At 33.7% G+C, this 12,154-nt stretch overlaps 3 protein-coding genes across 10 annotated transcripts; 2 read left to right on the plus strand and 1 right to left on the minus strand.

Moving 5' to 3' along the window:
* Positions 1–561: 561 nt before the first annotated feature.
* On the minus strand, positions 562–1,787 carry LOC123222920 (10 kDa chaperonin, mitochondrial-like). Its single transcript, XM_044645948.1, has 3 exons — positions 1,550–1,787; positions 1,306–1,445; positions 562–769 (listed from the first exon to the last, which is right to left on the minus strand). The coding sequence occupies exons 1-3, from the start codon at positions 1,652–1,654 to the stop codon at positions 721–723; spliced, it is 294 nt and encodes a 97-aa protein (XP_044501883.1). The 5' UTR covers positions 1,655–1,787; the 3' UTR covers positions 562–720.
* Positions 1,788–3,733: 1,946 nt separating this feature from the next.
* Positions 3,734–7,942, plus strand: LOC123222585 (probable sulfate transporter 3.3). 6 transcript variants are annotated; one of them, XR_006503674.1, is made up of 13 exons: positions 3,734–4,371; positions 4,448–4,496; positions 4,595–4,802; positions 4,890–5,061; positions 5,296–5,361; positions 5,700–5,813; positions 5,921–6,037; positions 6,275–6,401; positions 6,491–6,777; positions 6,876–7,066; positions 7,160–7,210; positions 7,328–7,408; positions 7,544–7,679. XR_006503674.1 is itself a non-coding variant. In XM_044645434.1 (13 exons), the coding sequence occupies exons 1-13, from the start codon at positions 4,039–4,041 to the stop codon at positions 7,567–7,569; spliced, it is 1,893 nt and encodes a 630-aa protein (XP_044501369.1). In that variant the 5' UTR covers positions 3,736–4,038; the 3' UTR covers positions 7,570–7,942. The 6 variants fall into 6 exon arrangements, 3 of the variants coding, with proteins under 3 accessions (XP_044501369.1, XP_044501370.1, XP_044501368.1); XR_006503672.1 differs by having other exon boundaries at positions 7,328–7,404; positions 7,544–7,674; XR_006503673.1 differs by having other exon boundaries at positions 7,328–7,404; positions 7,504–7,614.
* A 148-nt stretch (positions 7,943–8,090) lies between these two features.
* On the plus strand, positions 8,091–10,688 carry LOC123222589 (zinc finger HIT domain-containing protein 3). 3 transcript variants are annotated; one of them, XM_044645438.1, is made up of 8 exons: positions 8,091–8,403; positions 8,516–8,621; positions 8,735–8,766; positions 8,980–9,021; positions 9,596–9,646; positions 9,775–9,863; positions 10,026–10,076; positions 10,219–10,688. In XM_044645438.1, exons 2-8 carry the CDS (start codon positions 8,542–8,544, stop codon positions 10,240–10,242), a joined length of 369 nt encoding a protein of 122 aa, XP_044501373.1. In that variant the 5' UTR covers positions 8,091–8,403; positions 8,516–8,541; the 3' UTR covers positions 10,243–10,688. The 3 variants fall into 3 exon arrangements, with proteins under 3 accessions (XP_044501373.1, XP_044501374.1, XP_044501371.1); XM_044645436.1 differs by having other exon boundaries at positions 8,131–8,403; positions 9,596–9,682; XM_044645439.1 differs by lacking the exon at positions 8,735–8,766 and having other exon boundaries at positions 8,117–8,403; positions 9,596–9,682.
* Positions 10,689–12,154: the final 1,466 nt, after the last annotated feature.

The following is a 12,154-nucleotide window of genomic DNA, read 5'->3' on the forward strand; positions in this document are numbered from 1 at the left end:
AAGAGTTTCCTCCGGACAGTCAGAATTTTAATAAAACATGCAACAAACCATGATATTTTTCGCCTTCATATGCCACCAAATAGTTCCCCAACTTTCATTCTATCCCAAAACCCAACTTAGAATTCTTCCACAAGCTACTGTTCAAGCAACTGCCACCAGCGAAAACATGGACGACTCCAATCAAATAGAATCCTATAAACATTACTCTCAACTATTATTCTCACATTCACATATTCTATTAGAATCAGAATTTAAATGTCAGAATACTTAATGAAACCAATGCATCCTGTGTCATCCGGGAATAAGCCAAACCAATAGCAACAGCAACTGCAGTTCTCGTCAAAGCCACCACGGCCACCAAATCCAGTAGAGTGATAAAAGATTTCATATATAACTACTTTTCCCCGCTTACATATTCAATCAGAATCAGAATTAATGGACTGAAAACTGCAATGAAAACAAACTTTGAGGGAGATGACTTATTTTTTCTCCAAATAGTTTGGCAATCATCCCCATACCCACAATGCTAATAATAAACACAAACTATAAACAAGCAAAAAAGATCAAGGCCAAAAGTTTGAATTTGCATTAGCATTATCCAAAGTGAATAACATCAAATTCACTCAAAACCAAAATGCCCCATTTGATTAATGAGTCACATTTAAGTAAGTCCAAAACACAATAATGCCTTACAAATAAATAAGCAATTAGCTAAACTCTTCAATCATGTAGAGTACCCAAAATATCCTCATCCCTATACAAATGATACCTGCATCAAACAAATCCCACCAAATAAATATAACTTCAACAATCTAATTGTGTATTATAATCACATCTTAAGTTATTTAAATCATAATCCAAAAGTTAGTAAAATTGGCTTTTCAATATTATTGGGTTTAATTTTTTTTCATTTCTAATCCATAAGCTAGAGTATAAACCTTATTTAGACATTTTAACACAAAAAAAAAAAAAAAAAAATCAGTTTTTTATATTATTTGCTACAATCACAATTGAATTATAATTATCCACCAATATGAAAGAATTGATTATAACAGATAGTCAATTATTCCTATAATCACAATAAATAATCATAATTATGTCTTAATAATTACTTATATTTAAATTTCTAAAAATCCTCTCAAAACCTAAAATTTATCCCAAAACTCCCATAAAATTTCCCGCATTTTCAATTAAAAATTAATCCCAAAGCGCTTAACATAAAAAACAGTTATAATAAACTCTTAATCTTCATTTCACACACTCCCAAAAACACCCTGACAAAACAAAAAGCCGAAGAGCACTTACTCTTTCTCGCCGAGTTTGACCTGGGTACCGCCGTAATCAGGCAGGAGCACGGTGTCGCCCTCCTTAAAACACACCGGAATCGCCTTGCCGTCCTTATCACGTAAGCCGGGGCCCACCGCAATCACAGTCCCAGAGTTGAGCTGCTCAAAAAATTACATTAAACAAACCCCAATCAGATCAGACCTGTCCGATCAAAAATCAGCGCAAACAACAAAACACAGAATCCACAATGCTAAGTACTTGCCTTGCTTGATTTCTCGGGGAGGAGAATCCCGGCGTTGGTTTTGGACGGAGGGACGATTTTCTCGATAAGAACACGGTTGAGGGTTGGGAGCAAGCGCTTTGCCATGGCTTCGAATTTGCGGTTTCGGTGAAAAGAGAGGGTTCCGACTTCGGGTTATAACGAATTAACGATAGAGAAAGTCTATGGCTGAGGTTCTGGAGAGTGATAGAAGGTTCGAGGTTCTAGGGTTTTAGGTTTTGGCTTTCTTTGATTGTCAGGGTTTAAGAGAAGAATTGGGCCCAATAATTAATGATTTTGGGCCAAATTCTCCGGTCTGATCCAAATTCTCCTATTGATACTGGCCTGAGTGAGAAGCTCATGGTAGAGATTGGGTTTGGCTGCTCGAGTCAATTTCACGTTTTAAGGTTGGTTGGTTCAATGAGTTTGGAAGCTCCTGGCTCATAAAATATTAACAAGACTTTAAAATATTTAAATATTATAATTATTATACTCATAATTTATTTTTTATTAAAAAATATATAAATTATAGATTTAAATAATATTTTTAAAAATTATGTAATTTGAACATAATTTTTTCGAGCAAGTAATCAGCATAAATTATTCCCCTATCAAATCATAACAAATAGAAGATGAGGGTGAAAGAATTTTTTTTGAAAAGTTAGTGAGAATGCATTTAATTAATGGGGGTTGAAAGTGAGTCAAAATTTTTGGCTTAAGAGTGGTCCCCTTCTCCTCCCATATATTCAAACAATTTTCCTCTCCACTTAATTCATCCTTCGCTTCCTTAAATTCAATTCACCTTTATTTAACTTATATTTATCCCGCAATGATTTTTTCCTTGCAGAAAATTAAAGCATAACAAAAATTGTGAGGCCAAGAATGAATTATGCATGGCATTGATAAGAACTGGACAAATTTTGACCCGCATTCCAAAAAGCTCAGTGGGGGTGGTTATGGTAGAAGTGGACGAGTCGGCGGACTCAATTGAACCTAAGGTTGGGTCATAAAATTTATAAGACTCACAATCCAACTCAATATATATACGATCCAGTCGTTAATGGATTGGTCTATTAATTTTAATGGAAAAATTAATTTTTATATTATAATTATTAATTAATTATATAAATAGTGATTGGTCTAATCAGACCGGCCCACTAGCCTTGTGTCTAAGCCCAAGGTCCAATTCAGAAGGTCATAGGCTTAACTTGACATATTATAGTAGAAACCAGACCTTATCGCGTCAAGCTTTTTAGCTGGGCTCAGGTCGGCTTGACCCATTTGATACCTCTAGATAGAATGATCATTTCCTAATTGGGCTTATTTTTTAAATGAATGATCAAGCCAATTTTGGGTGTTTCATACATTTCATAGCTTTTTGGTGACACAATTCATTCTGACAATGATACTATATATCTCACTAATGTACTCTTTATTGCATCATTGACCTTCCGATGAGATTCTTTGATCAGTTCAAACAAACTTGAATTAGTTATTTGGGATTCAAATTGAATTCGAATCAACTCATATTTGGATTCGACTAAGTTCGAATTCAACTTTATATTTAAATATGACTAGTGAAGACAAAAATAAACTGATATCACTTACACTCTATTTTTGATAAAAACAATACTATATATATTAACTTTAAGTACACACTGATGTATATTATTATGTAATTATATGTTATTTTATCTTTAATTCAACGTCATTCAATCAAATGATAATATATATAAATATATACTAATTTATATATTTAAAATATGTACACATTATTTTATTGTTCTAATAAATCTTTATCATTTTCTGATATGACGTTGATCTATTAACTTTAACCACCCGTTAATAAGAATATCTTCATAGTTTATTCGACAAGTTTTCTAAATTCTTTTTATACATCAAATAAATATTTTTTTGTGAACAGACCTGCACTTTCCTGGTGAGTTGAACATCTGGGCACAAACTAGACGTATATGATTTCTCTTCATACACTAATTTTGCATGACCAAAGTGAAATGAGATGACCTATTCTATGTGCCAAATGGTTAGTCATTGCTTATGTTATGTGTACTTCTTAAGCATATTGTCACAGGTTGATCGCTCCAATAACTCTCGTGTGACACTCGGGTAAATCACGAAGTTAAGTCAATCTCCTTATCCGAAGTATTAAGACTAGCCGGTCGTGACAGTATACAGATCGAAACAGGTGGTTCTATAATTTAACTTGCGTCCGTCGCTATCTTTGGGCAACTTCTAGCAGTCAACATGTACAACAATCAGTCTATCTTCATCATAAAAATTATAACCATCTTATAGAAGTGCACAACCTCTGACCAAGAGAGAATATGTCTATTAATGCCATTAAAGAAAGGCATTAAAACATGCCAATTTCTGCCTTCCACAATTTTCATAAGGCTCATATGTAACAAAACCCTTCAACCTGAGAATTGCAGATCCATAAAACAAGTTAAATTCTCGTTCATTTCTCATCTATGGAGCCAAATTGTAGCACCAACACTGACATACACCAACACCGGCGCCATGATTCTGAGCATTGCAGCTTGGAAATAACGCCAATGGAGGTGCACAGAGTGGTGCCACCACCTCACAAAACGACCATGCAGAAGCTCAAAACAAGGCTCAAAGAAATCTTCTTCCCTGATGACCCTTTGCGCCGATTCAAAGGTCAGTCTTCAAAGAAGAAATGGATCCTTGGAGCTGAATACATCTTCCCTGTTCTCGAATGGGGGCCTAGTTACAGCTTCAAACTCTTCAAATCCGATTTCGTCTCTGGCCTCACCATTGCCAGCTTAGCCATCCCTCAGGTTAAAAAGGAAAAAACACAAACTTTATTTCATTTTTATAACAACTCTATCTTCTCATCAGATTTTTGTCCTTCAGGGTATCAGTTACGCTAAACTGGCTAGTCTGCCTCCCATAGTTGGCCTCCGTGAGTAGTTCTTTCTTTTGGAGTTTCTTCCATTACTTCATTGAAAAAAACAAAAGTGGTTGATGAAATTCCTTTTACTTTTTATATGATTTGTTTAGATTCTAGCTTTGTGCCACCTCTTGTTTATGCGGTTCTTGGAAGCTCCAGGGACCTGGCAGTCGGACCAGTTTCGATTGCTTCTTTGATTCTGGGATCAATTCTCGGCCAAGAAGTTTCTCCCACAAACGACCCTCTTTTGTTTCTGCAACTGGCGTTTACTGCAACTTTTTTTGCCGGTTTTGTTCAAGCTTCTCTGGGATTTTTGAGGTGAAAATTTGTATTATTTTGTCGAAAACGAAGACCACCCTCATGGTGATTTGATGGTTTTTGAGTAATGTTATGTGTTTGATGCAGACTTGGATTTCTCATTGACTTCCTTTCGAAGGCAATTCTTATTGGATTCATGGCGGGTGCCGCCATAATTGTTTCGCTGCAACAGCTTAAAAGCCTCCTTGGAATCACTCATTTCACTAAACAAATGGGTCTGGTTCCTGTAATGACATCTGTTTTTCACACAACTAATGAGGTAATTAACGTTAATTATATTAATCCCTCAGGCGAATTAACAAAAAATCCCGTCCAGAAATTAAATATTTTCATGTCTTAACTGTACGTATTTGTTCTGCCATTATAAAATGGCATGGCATTCAGAATAAAAATTGAGAAAAAAAATATTAATTTTAATCTTGACAGCATGTGAAACATAGTCATCTTATATAATTTATTTTATTTTATATTATATTATTTCTTGATTTTGCAGTGGTCATGGCAAACAATACTGATGGGCTTTTGCTTTCTAGGGTTCCTTCTTGTAACAAGACACGTCGTGAGTCTTATTCTTCTCCTGAAATCATCCATCTTCGTCTTCCTCAACCTTGCTTTCTCCTCTTAAAAATATTTTTTAGTGTCATTTAAATGGTAGTTTTTGTTATAAAATATTATGAAATACATCCCCACATATATATATATATATATATATCAAATCATAATAGTATATTATGTCTCATGATTAATTTACTGTCCGCTCTACCGCTTTATAGAGGTAAGGAAAAATTTTCCAGGGTCCATGGAATTTGATGGTCAGTTGAGACTAGTGAGCATTTTGTAATGAAATGGCATTGGCATTTGATCCCATATATTGAGTTGTGTGCCATGGAGTTTCAGGGCATGAAAAGACCAAAACTCTTCTGGGTATCAGCTGGAGCCCCTCTTGTCTCTGTCGTCATTTCTACCCTTCTGGTTTTTGCATTCAAGGCTCAACATCATGGCATCGGCATAGTCAGTTTCTGGCTTCTACCTTTTCATCAATTTTAAATCATATAATATAATAATGTGATATGCTTTGTCTCGTCAGACTGACAACTTTACTGTGTTTTTGTTTCAAGATCGGAAAATTGCAAGGAGGACTAAATCCCCCATCATGGAAAATGTTGAGGTTTCATGCAAACCATCTGGGATTAGTGATGAAAACTGGACTTGTCACTGGCATTATTTCTCTCACTGTAAGTTTTCATTATACTCTTCTTGATTTTGTTTCATATTTAGGGCTCCCGTGGTCGAAACAAGAGATTAATTTCAGAAAGCTGAACAGAAGAAGTGAAGGATTTCTTTTGTTAACGTAAACAAATTTGTATGAAGAAAGTTCACAATGGTTTTTCAAGTCTTTGAGAGCTCCAACAGCTAACATGAAATTGAGAGAAATTTGCGGTATGTTTTCTGTTAAACTTAGCTTTAAACAGGAAGGAATTGCAGTTGGAAGGACTTTTGCAGCTCTTAAAGATTATAAAGTTGATGGTAACAAGGAAATGATAGCGATAGGGCTTATGAACATGGTTGGCTCCTCCACTTCATGCTACATTACAACAGGTGCACATGAATTTTGATGTTAATCTAAGAAGCAAAAACTAAATAGGCATCATCATCTGTAGTAGTTTAACTAGAATTTTGAATTGCAGGCTCATTTTCGAGGTCTGCTGTCAATCACAATGCAGGCGCCAAGACAGCGGTGTCGAATGTGGTAATGTCAGTGACGGTTATGGTGACTCTCCTCTTCCTCACGCCACTCTTCCAGTACACACCAAATGTTGTTCTGGGTGCCATCATTGTGTCAGCAGTGGTTGGCCTCATCAACATTCCAGCCGCTTGCCAGGTTTGGAAGATTGACAAATTCGACTTCCTTGTTATGTTGTGTGCATTCTTTGGTGTCATTTTCATTTCTGTTGAAGGAGGCCTTGCAATCGCAGTAAGTTCACAGGATGCTCAAACTTGAATGAACTTAAAAAGCCATTAGAATTTGACATGTTTGATATAATATGCACTGCTTGTGATTATGATGATCAGGTTGGGATATCAATTTTCAAGATCCTCATACAAATTACTCGGCCGAAAACAGTGATGTTGGGGAACATCCCCGGGACAGATATTTACCGGAATCTTCACCATTACAAGGAAGCCATGAGGGTGCCTGGTTTTCTTATTTTAAGCATTGAAGCTCCAATTAACTTTGCAAACACCACATATCTAAATGAAAGGTTAATTTTGCTGTAACTTAAGAAACTTTTGCTCATGAAATCTTCAGCATATGCATTGATTTTGACTCTGTTTCTTTGCATTTGTTACTGAAGGATTTCGCGCTGGATCGATGAATATGAAGATGAAGAAGATTTGAAAAAGCAGTTAAGCCTTAGATTTGTGATTTTGGATATGTCAGGCAAGTTTAGCTTCAGCTACAAGCTTTCTTCAAGTCATGAGTTTTCATTGGTTTAACCCTTCAATCTATATTTGTCTTGCAGCTGTCAGTGCCATTGACACAAGTGGAATTTCTTTCTTCAAAGATATAAGGACAACAATGGAAAAAAAGGGTATTGAGGCAAGTATGAACAGACTTTTAGTTCATGAGTCATTAAATTGCTTTTTACAAGTATCAACTAAGTATTGTAAAGTAAGTTGTTTTCAAATTTTCATTCAGTTGATAATGATATTGATGGTGATCAGTATGATGTCCACAGCTTGTGTTGGTGAATCCTCTGGCTGAAGTAATAGAAAAATTGCAGAGATCAGATGAAGCTGCAGATTTTAGCAGATCAGACGGCCTGTTCTTGACAGTGGCAGAGGCTGTGGCTTCACTTTCATTATCAATTACAGGCCAGTCTTCCACCCATGTATGACAACACAAAAGACATTCATATGTTGTAGCCCAAATAATTCTTATTATAAATTTCCCTGCTTTAGCTTGGAGAATTGTTAACATTATTGCAAATATAGGTAGTTTGGAAATCATCATGGACAGGGCCTTGACTGGATAAGAGGTCAATCTAAGTCAAATCTGATCTAGTCAACCATCACTGATGAAATATGTAAATAAATATTTGATTAATATTAAACTATATTGGACATTTATGTGATAATACAGTTTTATCCTTAATTTATTTTAAACTTATTTTATTAATGAAATTACTTGATAAATAGTAATTTGCAAATTCATCTCCCCTGCATCTCCGTTTTCCTCTCCCAGTTCTGATATCTTAATTCGTTAACTTCAGAAATTTGAAGCAAAAATCCATGGAGAAAGAATATCTAAAAATTTAAAATATTTTTATTCTGTGAATTTGAGTCTCTCAAACTGTATTTCCCATATGTCAAAATTACAATGTTGCCCCTACTATAAAACATGTGGCGACTTACAGTCATGCTTAAAAAAAACAAAAAACCCCAATCCTCTACCAAAAACCATCGCCCGCAGCCGCAGCCGCAGCCACAGGCACCCTGTTTTCTTCGTCGTTGCAGCCACACAGCCGCCTTCATTCCATTGCGGTGGAAGTGAAGTGAGGGCCAGTAGCGAATCGCTGTGGCCACCACTCCCGAAAGCGTAAGCGAGCTTTCATCTTCGTTTCTCAGTACTCTCTCTCAGTTGGAGATGATACTCTTGTTCTTCAAATTTCAATCACAATCACTTATGATTGAATCTTTCTCTTTTACAGGCTTCAAGAAGATTGAATTAGTCAAAATGGGTCCTCTTCCTCGAAAGTGTCAAGTCTGTAATGAAGCTCAATCTAAGTACAAGTGCCCAACCTGTCTTGCTCCTTAGTAAGCTCAACCTCTTTCTTTTTTTTTTTCCGCCCCCTTTTTTCACTCGTAGTTTATTATTGTTGATTTCAACCTTTTTCTATTCTTATATATATTTCTCTTCGTTCTTTCAGTTGTTCTCTAGCCTGTTTCAAAAAACACAAAGGTACCCCAGCGTTTATTTTACGAGATCAGATTGAATCTAAACTTAAAATGCAAACATAGTTGAATGAATTGTATATGGTATTAATTTGAACTAAAGTATAAATTTGAGGGAAAAAATTCTGGATATGTGCTATTGTTACATTATAATAGTTGGAAGCTGCCTTTTGATTGTGCTACCTCATGGAAACTGATTAACCTTATATGAATTCTGCAGAAATTCCTTGTGTTAAGCCAGAATCTATTGAGGAAAAATCAAGTAAGAAGCTTGTCAGTCAACTTCGTGTAAATCAATTTCCTAACTCTTAATTTTCTTGGTTGGGATATGTGTATTTTCAATATTCATTTGACCTTCCATGAATATATTAGTGGGCTATTAGATATGTTGCCTTTGATATCTAAGTCATGGTGAGGTCGCACTTACCTTTCTCTTCACTTGCTTATTGTTTCTGGGTTATTAGTTATACTGAAGAACTTTGGTTTCTTATTATACCATTCTCATAATAATTGTGTTAGATAATAGTTTGTGTTCGTTCATATATATTTGCTTAAATCTTTGACCTGTTTTCTTACTTTTCAAAGTAAGGGATCAAATGGTTTAACCACTAATATAAAAGACTTGTATCGATCAGCATCGGTTTTGATATAACACGATTTTCTTTTGAGGAATCTTACAATATCTTATCTGAGCTATCTTTTGGCTGTCATAGTCACTTAAGAAACACAATTTTCATGGAATCTATGTGTTCATTCACACAAATGATAGTCTATTATAACCCAAGCATGTGTTATTTGATCCCACTATTTTAATTTCTTTTTTTCATATTTGTCAGTTGCTATTCCACAATCGTCTGCAGAAAGGCCATTAAATGTTGATGAACCAGGTGAGGTGCTGCAAAAGGTGCAATTAGAATCTATAGGTATGGTTATGTAACTAGGTATTCTTCAAAATTAAATGCTGAGGCTAATTAGTATTCTGCTAGATGTAATCATGTCTCATCCTCTTAAGCAGCTTCTTCCAGTGAAATTCGTGATGTATTGAAAGATGAAAGCCTTCAGAAACTCATCTTGAGTATTGATAGCTCCTCAGATGCAGAGACTGTGAGTACAGACCATTGTATTTCCTACTGAATGAATACCCAAGGATTTTGTTTCTCTCTAGCTTTTCTGCTTGAAAATTGGTTTTCCCATTGCTTATTAAGGTTCTCATTTAAGCATTGATGGGAAAATTACCTGCTAAATTTGGTCGTTAACTTTGTTTAGGAACTTGACAAGGCTATGGGGACAGAGGCATTCCGAGCATTCGCTGATAAGGTATTTGCCCTTTTAGTTTCTGTTAAGTGTGCATTCATATTCTTAAGAAATTATGAATGTTTGATTGAATGCCCATGAAATTATTGCCAAGGAACTTGGATGGTTAGCTTCTAAGGAGTAATTTAGTTTTTTCTGTTTTCAGATTCAATCAGTTATTGGACCATGAATACAAGTAGTTGTTGCCAAAATGATAAGTGATATACATGGGAGAAGGTGGGTTATTTTGTACAAGTAGAAGTATTTTAGGCCTACATGGTTCAGTGACTTCAAATTAGTCTCCTGTCATGTGAAAATGTCCTGCTATATAGAACTGGTATAAGGATCCTTCATTTTTGTAACTAGTTGCTCAGCTGGTTAAATGTTACTTGGCTTATGGAAGCGGATCAAAATTTATTTTCGAACTCAAATGAACATACCCTGCGTCAGTTGTTGCTTGTTATCTTAATAGAACCTAATGAGACTGATGATTAAGATTTGATGTTTTATTTAATGGAAGAACAAAATATTAGTTCTAGTTATTACCGTATGTAAGTGACATTTATGTATTACCAATTGATATATAAAGCAAGAATGGACTTGAACCAAACCAGTTCGGTTCAAATTGATGTTCAATTCCATTTGAGCTGAATTTAGGTTAAAGTTTTGGTTCGATAGTTTAACTCAATTCAGTTGGAATATTCTTCCAACAATACTATTTATTTTGTTGATGATATTATTTATCTTATAAATGATACTATATATCCATCAATAGTGTTTTTTATCCTGCCCTATTTGTAATTTACTGATAATAAGTTTGGCCAATTTGAATTTAGTTTGAATTTGATATAATAGATTCGAACTTGGTTCAAGTATAATATGATTATCAGATGGTAATTTGAAGTCTCATTTATAGGTTGTCCAGGATGATTATCATATGGTAATTCATGCCCAGCCAATATGGTAATTATCCTGTAGAGCATAGTTAGAAAATCGAGAGAAATGCATGTGATGAGCCTACTTGTATCTTAAAAATTGGGGAGAATTTTTTTTTTAAACGGGAAACTTTATATGAATCAAATTATTATATTGGATCAAAATCAATCAGGGTAAACTTTAAATTCAGTGATTGATATCATAATAATTGAATGAAATGAATTAAGAGTTTAACTTTATTATATTATTAAAAAAGATTTAAACTTAAATTTTTTTATATATAAAGTCTTTTCTTTTACTATTAAAATTATTCTTGAGATAAGTAGAAGGATTTTTTATAACAATTAAAATAATAATTATTTAAATAAATATTATAATAATGTTCAATTAAATAAAATTATGTAATTTAGATCTTGATCTTTATTAACCATAGTGGTGGTCATATTACGTTTAAAATATGTTTTTTCTTTTTTTGAAATATTATTGAGTTTCAATGCATATTCATATTATATCAAAATACAAATATAAATTAGTGGGATAATAACATTTGAATATATTAAATTATTATATATATATTTTTTAAAATATTAAAATTTATTTTTCTATTAAATGGAGAGGAATTTCAAAATTTTATACTAAAAGGCCATGTTTTTACTCAAAAGGAAGGAATTAAGTTATCATCTTATTTCTTTAAAAAAAAAATCTTTTAAAGGAAATACTTGAAGTTTGGCATATTTTATAAGACAAAATGAAAGTGTTTTTTTTGGGTAATTAAGACAATATGAAGGTTCATTTTTTTCAATAAAAAATTTTGAGAGTTTAATTTTTTTAATAAAAATAAGATTTAATTTATTTAATTAAAAAAGATAATTCGATGTCTGATATCTACCGTTCAACATATTTATCATACAAAGTAAATTTATTTAACAATTTATATTTATAAATTTATTTATTTATTTTTTGATAAAGTATTGATATTTTTTTCAATCGTTTCTGCAAATTCTATTATGACGAATAAGTACTAGAATAATTGATCGCAAAAATACATCCTCAAATGATAAAAAATGCGGCTGGTAAATCCTAACACCGTCTGAAGCTGTTAACTGGAAATTGGACGTTTGTATGAAAATACAAAAGGTCGAAGGACTCCTTCTCATCCAAAATGT

The sequence above is a fragment of the Mangifera indica genome, chromosome 8 (assembly GCF_011075055.1).
Source record: "Mangifera indica cultivar Alphonso chromosome 8, CATAS_Mindica_2.1, whole genome shotgun sequence".
NCBI lineage: Eukaryota > Viridiplantae > Streptophyta > Magnoliopsida > Sapindales > Anacardiaceae > Mangifera > Mangifera indica.